Source organism: Eleutherodactylus coqui, chromosome 3 (genome assembly GCF_035609145.1).
Source record: "Eleutherodactylus coqui strain aEleCoq1 chromosome 3, aEleCoq1.hap1, whole genome shotgun sequence".
In the NCBI taxonomy this organism is placed as follows: domain Eukaryota; kingdom Metazoa; phylum Chordata; class Amphibia; order Anura; family Eleutherodactylidae; genus Eleutherodactylus; species Eleutherodactylus coqui.
In genome coordinates, this window is record NC_089839.1 from 301,258,006 (window position 1) to 301,270,273 (window position 12,268).

Sequence of the window (12,268 nt, forward strand, 5' to 3'; positions counted from 1 at the left end):
GAGTGGGGAAGTGCAACACGGCCTTCTTCATTTCAGCGGAGCTGTGCTGAATTTCCCCGCACAGCGTGTGCCAGAAGTGCAACTGTGCAAGAAAAGCAGCCGTCCGTCTGCCAACACTTCATGAGATGGGAATAACTCTTTCATTCAAGAACTGTTCGGTGTGACAAGTATGCATAAGAACGGAGCTGCTAGTAGGGGGGCAGATACTTTTCTTTACTGCACTGATTATACATAGGACTGATATCATTATATATACTGCAGTCTGTGAAATCCAGAGCTGCGCTCTATGAAGTATAACTGTTTCTATTGTATTGGTCCTGCAGGAATCTTGACTTGCAATCAAAGTTGATTATCGCTGTGGATGTCGCCAAAGGCATGGAGTATCTCCACAACCTGACCTATCCCATCATCCACCGGGATCTGAACAGGTAGCCAGGAGCAACGTGTGTGCATGACTACATAAACCGTAAAACGTGATAAAACAGCATGTTGAATATGAAACTATATGCGATTCACTCTCACCCCATCCTCCGACAAGTGGTTCATGATTAGCTGCCTTAACCCCTTAAGGACACGGCCTTTTTTTTTTTTCTCCATTTTTAGTTTTTCCTCCCCCTTTTAAAAAATCATAACTCTTTTATTTATCCATCGACGTAGCTGTCTGCGGTTGTTTTTTGCGGGGTGAGTTGTATTTTTCAATGATACTATTTAATGTACCATATAAAATCAGAGTGCCTATCAAGCCTGTGGCGTGGCTTGATAGGCACTCTGCAATGACAGTCCTGGGGCCTTTCAGAAGGCCCCCCGGCTGCCGTGACAACAGCACGGCAACCCGTAATCTCATCGTGGAGGAACTGTATGGGACCTCCAAACATTTGTCAGGGCATTTAAATGCTGCTGTCAGAATTGACAGCGGCATATAAAGGGTTAGCAGCTCTAATGCGCGGCACAGCTTATTGGAACTGTTGCAGGTGGGTATTGGCTGAAAGAAACAGCCGGCACCAGCGTTGTATGGAGCAGGGTTCCCCCGTGATACCATGAACCTGCAGGATGTAACTGTACACCTGGCAGCGTTAAGAGGTTAATATTGACACTATAAACCCTTGAAGACATGATGGATAGAGTCATTAGTTTAATGGTGTCAGTGCAATGCAGATGTAGCTCATTAGTGCACAGTAGAGTGCGGAGCAGTAACCAGGAGCGTCTCTGACTCTGGAGGACCTGTCCTGTCCTGCATTACATAGAGCGCCTATTAATCTGAATGAGCACAGTGTAATGATTCATTTCCCCTGTGGTGGCGCTGCAGGGAAATTGTACACTTACTAATAGGTTGCCCTACAGATTGCGGCTGATAGTTGGGGGCCTTATCATGGGAAAACTTTGAAGAGACCCTTCTAAAAATAACAGATTGTCAAAAAACGAAAACCCCTTTAAAGAGATGCTATAAGCAACCCTCCTGTTTTGGGACAAAATTCTGTTAGAGGACAGGAGTGGAAGGGGTTATAGTACCTGCAGTTGTTTTCTGCTGCCCCTCCGACTCACCAGTTTTGGGCCATGTTTTCAGACATCCAAGATGACTACAGCAATTTTCTAACTACCTAATGCACACTGTACACTGCTCTCTGATTGGCCGGTTCTGATCACATGAGGGATTTGGTAGTCTGAAAATTGCATTGGCCATCTTAGAAGGTTAACAACAGGACCAGGAATAGGCGGATTGGAGAGACAGCAGCTAAGAACAACTATATGTAATATACCCCTCTCCCCCTCCGGTCCTGGGAATTAAACACCATTTTGGGATGTATTAAGAGAAGCATAGAGTCTAGATCACATGAGGTCATTATCCCCCTCTACTCTTCCTTAGTCAGACCTCATCTGGAATACTGTGTCCAGTTCTGGGCACCCCAATTTAAAAAATACATAGACAAACTGGAGCAAGTTCAGAGAAGAGTTACCAAGATGGTGAGCGGTCTGCAAATCATGTCCTATGAAGAACTAGGGAAGAGAGGTAGAGAATTCAAAAAGATCTAGAAAATCTTGAACAGCGGGCAGCGACTAACAGAATGGTATTTAACAAGGAGAAATGCAAAGTCCTACATCTTGGCAAGAAAAATGAAAAAGGCACATACAAAATGGGAGGAATTGAGCTAAGCAGCACATGTGAAAAAGACTTGGGTATACTAATAGATCATAGACTGAACATGAGTCAACAATGTGATGCAGCAGCCAAAAAGGCAAACACAGTTCTGGGATGTATTAAGAGAAGCATAGAGTCTAGATCACGTGAGGTCATTATCCCCCTCTACTCTTCTTTAGTCAGACCTCATCTGGAATACTGTGTCCTGTTCTGGGCACCCCAATTTAAAAAAGACATCGACAAACTGCAGCAAGTTCAGAGAAGAGTTACCAAGATGGTGAGCGGTCTGCAAATCATGTCCTATGAAGAACTAGGGAAGAGAGGTAGAGAATTCAAAAAGATCTAGAAAATCTTGAACAGCGGGCAGTGACTAACAGAATGGTATTTAGCAAGGAGAAATGCAAAGTCCTACATCTGGGCAAGAAAAATGAAAAAAGAACATATAGAGTGGGAGGAATTGGGCTAAGAAGCAGCACATGTGAAAAAGACTAGGGTATACTAATAGGGGCAGGAGAGGAACACCGTTGAATCTCTGTGGGTAGAAATACAGGGAGAAAAAAAAATAGGAAAATTCTGATAGAGGTTTTCTATAGGCCATCAAAAGCAACAGAAGAAACTGAAACCTTACTATTAAGGCAGATAGAAGAGGTGTCAAACCGCAATTAAGTAATAATCATGGGGGACTTTAATTATCCAGATATAATATGGGAAAACGAAACCTGCAAATCTCTAATTATGTGAACCAACTGGTGCAGAAGCCAACGAGAGGGAGGGCCACTCTGGACTTAGTATTAACTAACAAACCGGACCGAATAACGGGGGTACAGGTTGAGGGGCACTTGGGGAACAGTGACCACAATACAATCAACTTCCAGCTGTCATTCAATAAGAAGCCTTTTCAGGGAGCGACAAATAAACTAAACTTTAGTAAAAGCAAAATTTGATCAGCTCAGAACTACTATTGGAAACATTAATTGGGACAACATCCTCAAAAATATCAGTACAGAGGACAAATGGGAAAAGTTTAAACACATCCTAATTACCTCATGTGAGCAGTTCATACCCTTTAAAAATAAAAGAACTACAAGTAAGAAGAAACCAATGTGGCTCGACAAGATGGTAAGGGGGCAATAAATGAAAAAATAAAGCGTTTACACTACTAAAACAAGAAGGCAGCGAAGAAGCACTAAAATCGTACAGGGAAAAAAACTAAATATGTAAAGATAAGATCAAAATTGCTAAGGAGGAGGCAGAAAGACTGTTCACCAAAGAGAGCAAAAACAACCCTAAACTATTCTTCAACTATATTAACAGTAAAAGGATTTGCACCAAGAGCTCTGGCCCTTTAACAATTAATGCAGGAGAAATCATTGAAGATGATGAAGGGAAGGCAAATCTATTAAATAGTTTCTTTTCAAATGTATTCACAAATGAAAAGGAAATGTCACATGAGATGCAGGGAAATAAAATGAACCCCCCGAAAAACATTACATACCTAACACAGGAGGAGGTGCAGAGCCGATTAAAGAGGATTAAAATCGATAAATCGCTGGGCCCAGATGGAATACACCGAATAGCTAGGCTGCTATTTTTTAATATTTATGGATACTATCAAGACTGGGGTTGTACCATTGGATTGGCACATTGCTAATGTGGTTCCAATTCACAAAAAGGGCCCAAAAGAGAGCCTGGTAACTACAGGCCAATAAGTCTCACTTCTATAACTAGAAAAATATTCGATGGGTTTCTGAGAAATGCCATCCTGGAATACCTCAAGGAAAACAACAGTATAACCCCTCATCAGCATGGATTCATGAGGGGTCGATCATGTCAGACCAATCTGATCAGCTTCTACGATGAAGTAAGCTCTAGGTTGTTCCTGGAGAGTCTATTGATCTCGTATATCTGGACTTCTCTAAAGCATTTGACACCGTGCCGTATAATAGGCTGATATATAAAATGAGGCAGCTCGGATTGGGTGAAAACGTGTGTATATGGGTAAAGAATTGGCTCAATGATAGTAAGCAGAGGGTGGTAATAAATGGTTTGTACTCTGATTGGGCCCCCGTCACTAGTGGGGGGCCATAGGGTTCAGTATTAGGCCCCACTCTGTTCAACATATTTATCAATGACCTGCCAGAGGGGCTGCACAGCAAAATATCAATATTTGCAGATGACACAAAATTATATAAGGTAATTAATGCAACGGAGGACAATGTGCGGCTACAAACAGACCTAGATAAGCCGGGGGCTTGGGGAGAAAAATGGCAAATGAAGTTCAATGTTGATAAATGTAAGGTTATGCACATGGGCAGGAGAAACGGATGTCACCAATATTCACTTAATGGGGTACTGCTAGGGAAAAGTGAGATTGAAAAAGACCTGGGGGTACTAGTGAATTGTAGATTTAACTGGAGCAATCAATGCCAGTCAGCTGCTGCAAAAGCAAATAAAGTTTTGGGGTGCAGTAAAAGAGGTATAGGGGCGAAGGACGAGAACATTATCCTCCCACTATATAAGGCACTAGTCAGGCCTCACATTGAATACTGCATACAGTTCTGGTCACCGGTGCTCAGGAAGGATGTTGTAGGGCTTGAGGGGGTTCAAAGAAGGTCAACTAAGTTATTACATGGAATGACGGGACTGGAATACCCAGAGAGGCTATCAAAATTGGGATTATTTGCCATGGAAAAACGACGGCTAAGGGGCGATCAAATAACTGTATAAATACATGAGGGGACGATACAAGGATCTCTCCCATGATCGTTTTATACCCAGGACTGTGTCGGTAACAAGAGGGCATCCGCTACGTCTAGAAGAAAGCAGCTTTCATCACCAACACAGAAGGGGGTTCTTTACTGTAAGAGCAGTGAGACTGTGGAACTCTCTGCCTGAGGACGTGGTGATGGTAAAATCCATAGAGAAGTTTAAGAGGGACTAGATGTCTTTCTAGAGCGCTATCATATTACAGGATATAGACATTAGGGGACCAGCAGGTTGTTGATCCGGGTCTACAGACAGGTAGGAACTGTCAGAGGTTGATCCAGGGATTATTCTGACTGCCATTATGGAGTCGGGAAGGAATTTTTCCCCCAAAGGGTCTAATTGGCTTCTGCCTCTTGGGCTTTTTTGCCTTCCTCTGGATCAACAAGGAGGTTGAAACAGGCTGAACTAGATGGACATTGTCTTCATTCAGCCTAACATACTGTTACTAATAGATCATAGACTGAACATGAATCAACAATGTGATGCAGCAGCCAAAAAGGCAAATACAATTCTGGATGTATTAAGAGAAGCATAGAGTCTAGATCACATGAGGTCAGGGGTGTAACTATAGAGGGTGCAGGGTATGCGGTTGCACCCGGGCCCAGGAGCCTTAGGGGGCCCATAAGGCCTCTCTTCTCCATATAGGGAGCCCAGTACTATGAATAAAGCATTATAGTTGGGGGCCCTGTTACAGGTTTTGCATTGGGGCCCAGAAGCTTCAAGTTATGCCTCTGTGCATCATGGTTTAGGTATGGGTACGGGTACAGATACAGATAGAGGGGGGGCCCCAGCTCACCTTTTGCATCAGGGCCCCTGAGCCTTTAGTTACGCCCCTGCGTGAGGTAATCATCCCCTTTACTCTTCCTTAGTCAGACCTCATCTGGAATACTGTGTCCAGTTCTGGACACCCGACTTTAAAAAGACATAGACAAACTAGAGCAAGTCCAGAGAAGAGTTACCAAGATGGTGATCGGTCTGCAAATCATGTCCTATGAGGAACGGTTAAACGATCTGGGAATGCTTAGCTTGCAGAAGAGAAGGCTGAGAGGAGACTTAATAGCGGTCTACAAATATCTAAAGGGCTGTCACAGTGCAGAGGGATCAGCCCTATTCTCATCTGCGCAAGGAAAGACTAGAAGCAATGGGCGGAAACTAAAAGGGAGGAGACACAGATTAGATATTAGACAGTGAGAGTGATGAATGAGTGGAACAGGTTGCCACAGGAGGCGGTGAGTTCTCCTTTAATGGAAGTGTTAAACAAAGGCTGGACAAATATCTGTCTGGGATGAATTAGTGAATCCTGCACTGAGCAGGGGGTTGGACCTGATGACCCTGGAGGTGTCTTCCAATTCTACCAGTCTATTGAATTAGAAAGATTCGGCACGTAACATCTTGTGATCATTAACACAGTACCACATGATATCCCCGTCACGTTCTGCTCTCAGATAATGTGCTGACCTCGCCTCTGTGCGGCGACTTTGACCGCGGGCAGATTGTTGGTGCCGGAGGTGTGGTGCCAGTATTTCTGAAATAGTCGCACTTGTTGGCTGTTCCCCAACCAAGATATCAAGAGTCTACCATGTTAGGTTGAACCATGACCAAACATCCATTAGAAGATCACACAGCTGCAGGCCATATGTGGTTGATCCTAAAGGCAATGCATGGGTGGCATGTTTGGTAAGTCAGCAACAACATGCCACAGTGGACCAACTGACCCAGCAGTACAATAGTGGGGAAGTTAGACAAATTTCCACAATGATCATGCAGCATATATTGTGTCAACTGGGGTTCAATAGCCCAAGATCAACAAGGGTGTCCTTGCTCATCCTGTGTCATCACAAACACCTCACATTGGGCCCAGTATAGACGTCATTGTACCTGGGACAGAAGGCTGAAGGTCATCTGGATTGACGAGTCCTGTTTCTTGCAGAACCATAAGAATAGCCAGTTCAGCATCTGGCGTAAACAGCATGAAGCCGCATCCCATAGGTTCACCATTGGGGATCAACAGGCTTGTGGTGGAGGTCTCGTGATCTGGAACCATTGGTCATCATACCACAATCCTTGAATGGTGAACACTACAAGGACCTGCTAGCTGACCATCTGCATTTATACCTTCTGGAAGTCTTGGCCAATCATAGCCATCATTGAACAGAACAACGCTCCATGTCATTGAGCTCGGATCCCTGGAAAGTGGTTGGAGAAACATGACAATGAATTCTCCACACTGCTTTGGCCCCAAACTCACTGGATTGCAACCCCATAGAACCTGTCTGGGATCTGCTATAAAAGGCTGAGATCTGTTCCACTTATCCGCAAAATGTGCACCGACGGATCTGCTGCAGCAGGCATGGGTCCGGTTGAGTATGGTGGATGTCACCACATTGTAGAATCTCTTCCCCGATGTCTAAGAGCCATGATTGCTTGGAGAGGTGGACAAACCCATTATTGATTAGGCGCTTACTGTAGAAAGTTACAGAAAGTGGAGGCTAAGTGAGACACCAAAAACCCATCTGTTCTGTGCACCAAAATATACAAGATGGTATGTATGTTAATAACTGTGGGCCTCTCCCTGCCAAGGACTCCCGAGTGATATCCTGGTCACATGACTCACCTCGTGACAGAAGCATATTCTCCATCAGTGTATATAATTTATTATACAAGCAAAACTAATCCAGCGCACCTTCCTGCCTATAATTACTGAGGCTCCATATTGATTCATGCAGGTTAATTACCTTGTACCGTTTAGAATAGGGTTTTCTCATATACATGATATAGGTAATTAATTATTTCTAAACTGAAAGCTCAAGTGGTGACGGGGTTAAACTTCGCTTTAATTAAAAGTTAATGTCTAATTATGTCACTATTTCCGATTGCGATCTATGGTGCTGTATCATAATCTAAAGTCGCAGGAGTGTTCTGCATTCCAATGAGCTCTGCGTCTGGGGAGGAACTTCTATAATGAATGGGTTCCTACCACACAAACGCACGATCAGGACAGAAATGTCATCTGTGAACACGTAGACACAAAGTGCGCAAAATGCCGTAATATACATAGGGAATGCTGTGCTGGACAAACACATGGATTTAAAAACCATTGATACATAAAACATGTAGAGAACCGCATGAACGCTCCGCCTCCTATAAGACCTTCTTCACATGACCGTATATATGCCGCTATTTAGCGCCGTCAAAAAAGCGTTCAAAAATCGCGACCATCTGAAACATTGGATTCCAATATATTGATTCAGATCAACGATTTTTGGGCGCGTGAAAAAAAATTGTGCCTGGAAAAATAGCACATTGGCCATCGTTTTCGAACGCCGATTTTATACGCCGCATCAGAAGGTCTTGCCCTATCTTTTGCCAAGATACGCAGAAAGCTCCCATAGACTTCTATGGAACTGGGAAACAAAGGGAGGGAATTACTTAAAACGAAGACAGCTGGCTCTATTTAAGCATTAGTAGTAGAGATGAGCATACTCATTAAGGCGATTTACTCAAGAAAGCATCGCCTTTTTCAAGTACCTCCTGGCTCGTCCCTGAAGATTCGGGGGGGCCGCAAGGGTGAGCGGGGGGTTGCGGAGGGGATCGGGAGGGAGAGAAAGATCCAAGGATTTCCATGCTGCAGCCATCGCATTGGTTCATTGAGTATTGCATTAATTGGCTGAGCAGCGCTCGAGCACCAATCAGAGCCATTGCTTCCTGGAGGCGGGATTTATGAATCCTGTGATCAGGAAGCGATCTTCTGCGGACTGCAGGAAGCGCTGGAGCTCCGGAGAGCAGCTGGAGGGACCCGGACCGAGCCTGCCAGGTAATGTATTGCAGTTAGCGCTTATTTTCGGGGGAAACACGGTTCTAAGCCTGGCCACCGCAGAGAGAGCGGAGCTGTCTGCTTCCTGCAGAAATCAGCTTACTGCACAAGTGCATCGGCCCATCGAACAGCTGATCAGCAGAGGTCCTTGGTAGCAGACTCCTGCCAATCTAGGAAGGCTTATCCTGCAAATAGGCCATCAGTACTGTAGAAATGGACAATTGGATGGGACACTTTGTTAAAGCAAGACTCTGGTAGTCCCTCCCGCTCCAGGATAGTAATATACCCAAATCAGTCATTCAGACGGGTTGACAAGTTGGCTTAACCAGTGTCAGTGTAAAACATTAGGACCTGGGTACAACTACAGGGTGGCCACGGAAAAGTATTCCGGCACTGTACTCCTATGAAAGCAGTATAAAAGAAAATCTCTTTTTGTTGCCCATAGTAACCAATCACAGTGCTACTTTCATTTCCTATACTGATGAGGTAAACTTAAAGCTGCGCTGTGATTGGTCGCTATGGGCACCAAAGCCCGATTTCTTCTAGGTAGCTTTCATAAGAGTGCAGCACTGGACTGCTTTTCTGCGGCGAACCCTGAAGTACCTCTGCTTTCTGTATACAGCATATATACCTCACATACACTGATGTGCCAAAAGTCCTGGGATAGCAGTATGTAGATAGATGATGACGTGCTGCTACCTCAGGGGACGGCTTGGGAACGCCATAAGTTGTTATCTTATGAGGTTGAACACCGGCCGGCGTGCTCATGGCTAGGCAACGTGAATTATCTGAGTTTGAATGAGGCATGACAGTGGGGGCCAGATGGATAGGACATGGCATTACTGAAGTTGTGCGGGTATTTAATATTCCTCAATCCACAGTGTCACGTGTGTATCGGGAATACATCATGGAAGGCATTACCATCCACAGTAGACAGCGACGTGGATGCCCAAAGTGTTTAATGATCATGGATGACCGCGACTGGCTATCACTGGTCAGTGCAGTGTTCTTCAGCTTCTGTGGGGTATGGGAGCAGAAGAGCCACCGGAGCGGCTCAGTTACCACCACAACACGGGACACATCTGGGCTTGTGAGGTTGCTATCCGGGCCCTGGAGAACTGGCAACATGTGGTGTGGTCCAACGAGTCATGGTACCCATTATGGTAGGGTTCATGTACAGCACACACCCCATGAAGCCATCGACCCCAGTTGTCAACAAAGCACTGTGCAGGCTGGTGGTGGCTCCATACTGCTATGGGTTGTGCTCATGGAGTGGGTTGGGTCTACTAGTCCAGTGTTCCCCAACTCCAGTCCTCAGGGACCGCCAACAGGTCATGTTTTCAGGATTTCCTCAATGTTGCACAGGTGATGTAATTATTGTGGGTGCCTCAGACATTGCCACAGGTGTTCTTACTATAGGATACCCTGAAAACATGACCTGTTGGTGGTCCCTGAGGACTGGAGTTGGGGACCCCTGCACTAGTCCGCCTAAATACGTTAATGACCACTACCCGCTATGTTTTACGACTTTGGTGACCATTTACAGCCCTTCATGGACTTCATGTACCCCCACAATGACAAGATATGTCAGCAGGATAATGCACCGTGCCATCGGGTCCATATTTTCTAGAATTGGTTCGAGGAGCTTTCTGGAGGCGTAGCCTGCACATTAACCCTACATACGCTGAGTTGTGCATTCATGGGATATGGTGGAGAGGTCCATTCCCACCCGAGATCTACGGAGCTGTGGGAGGTTATCTAAATATCCCTTCTGATATCTTCTATCTACTTGTGGAATTTATTCTATGTCGAGTTGCTGCACTTCGCCGGGCTAGAGGGGATCTTACAAGGTATTGGTCCGTGTCCCATGACTTGTGGCACATCAATGTAATACCGTCATATAAAGCGATAAGGCCTGGGCTACACAGTTACTTTTTATTGTACTTGCTCGATTGTTACTACTGAGTATGCAATGTTCTGCACTGCAGCGGCCATTTGGTAGTTACACTCAAGTTAATAGCCCTACAAAAAGTTTCCGCATAGCCCTAATCTAAAACTGACAGATATAACCCACATAATGCTACCATAAAAATGCTGGAAGCTCCCATAGACTCCTATGGGAGCTGAGAAAAAAGGTAGAGGGAGTGAGATTACCTGCGTCCGGCGCTCGAAAAGAAGACAATTGGCTCTAGTTAAGCTATTCGAAGTGATTCCGATGATTTCTGCCGGCAGACGGAAATCCACGCTGCAGCGTATTTTTCATGCAATACGCAATGTGAATGGACGTGAAAATGCTAATTAAGATCGGGACTCGAGCGCGGCTATTCTTCTTTGATGCGATGCAACCGGCGTAAAGGCGCATCACTTGTGCGAATGAAGCCTAACTGGCATGGAATGCTGCTCGTTGGGGTTCTATCCCAAAAATATGGGCTCTATGAACTTTTCCAGCCAGCCAATACATAAAACCATCCCTGCTGGCGACGCGCCCCCTTAATACAGTGACCTATATCCTGAGTGCAGAACCGGCTGATACTGTGAAGATACTTCTGAAAATCGGCGGTATATGCTGACACAATTTTCCGAGGCGAATGCTAAGGACATTATTTGTAAATTGGCCGCAGCTGGGAACTTTGCCTTGCTCCGACTAATGATGATCATGAGTTGGCGTTTGATGTGCTATTGAATCAGTGAAAGCAGCTTCACATTGACAGCGCGCCTTTAAACTCGCTTTCTAAACTTTGGGATAATCACCAGAGTATAAAAAGTTTGCTGTCGAACCGTTCTTTGTGCTAATGAATGATTTAACGATAAATGCACCTGCCAGAAACAGAACACGGCGCTTCATACCTCAATCCGAGAACACAAAGCAACATTGTGACTATCAATTCAGAAGGGATTTGCGGAACTTTCTACAAGTCCATTATAGTTTTATATCTACTCTACAATCTATACCGCGTTTGATCCCAGTAATCGTAGGGGCTTTTGATGTTTTTTGGAAGGTCACAGATGATGGATTACAAAAAGCAATTATAGTCACATCTAAAATATTTCTTGCTCATTCAGGATACTATTTCTACTTCTAGGGGGCAGTATTATAGTAGTTATATTCTTGTATATAAGAGCAGTATTATGGTAGTTATATTCTTGTACATAGGGGCAGTATTATAGTAGTTATATTCCTGTACATAGGGGGCAGTATTATAGTAGTTATATTCTTGTACATAGGAGGCAGTATTATAGTAGTTATATTCTTGTACATAGGGGGCAGTATTATAGTAGTTATATTCTTGTACATATGGAGCAGTATTATAGTAGTTATATTCTTGTACATAGGGGGCAGTATTATAGTAGTTATATTCTTGTACATAGGGGCAGTATTATAGTAGTTATATTCTTGTACATAGGAGCAGTATTATAGTAGTTATATTCTTGTACATAGGGGCAGTATAATAGTAGTTATATTCTTGTACATAGGAGCAGTATTATAGTAGTTATATTCTTGTACATAGGGGGCAGTATTATAGTAGTTATATTCTTGTACATAGGGGCAG

General features: G+C 44.3%; 1 protein-coding gene across 1 annotated transcript in view; it reads left to right on the top strand.

The window, feature by feature from the left end:
* Positions 1-12,268, top strand: part of LOC136621924 (serine/threonine-protein kinase TNNI3K) — a 328,182-nt gene that overhangs the window by 135,951 nt on the left and 179,963 nt on the right. Inside the window, exon 19 of the mRNA XM_066597788.1 lies at positions 324-428. Within this exon, the coding sequence (XP_066453885.1) occupies positions 324-428 (105 nt within the window). The remainder of the gene's footprint in view (positions 1-323; positions 429-12,268) is intronic.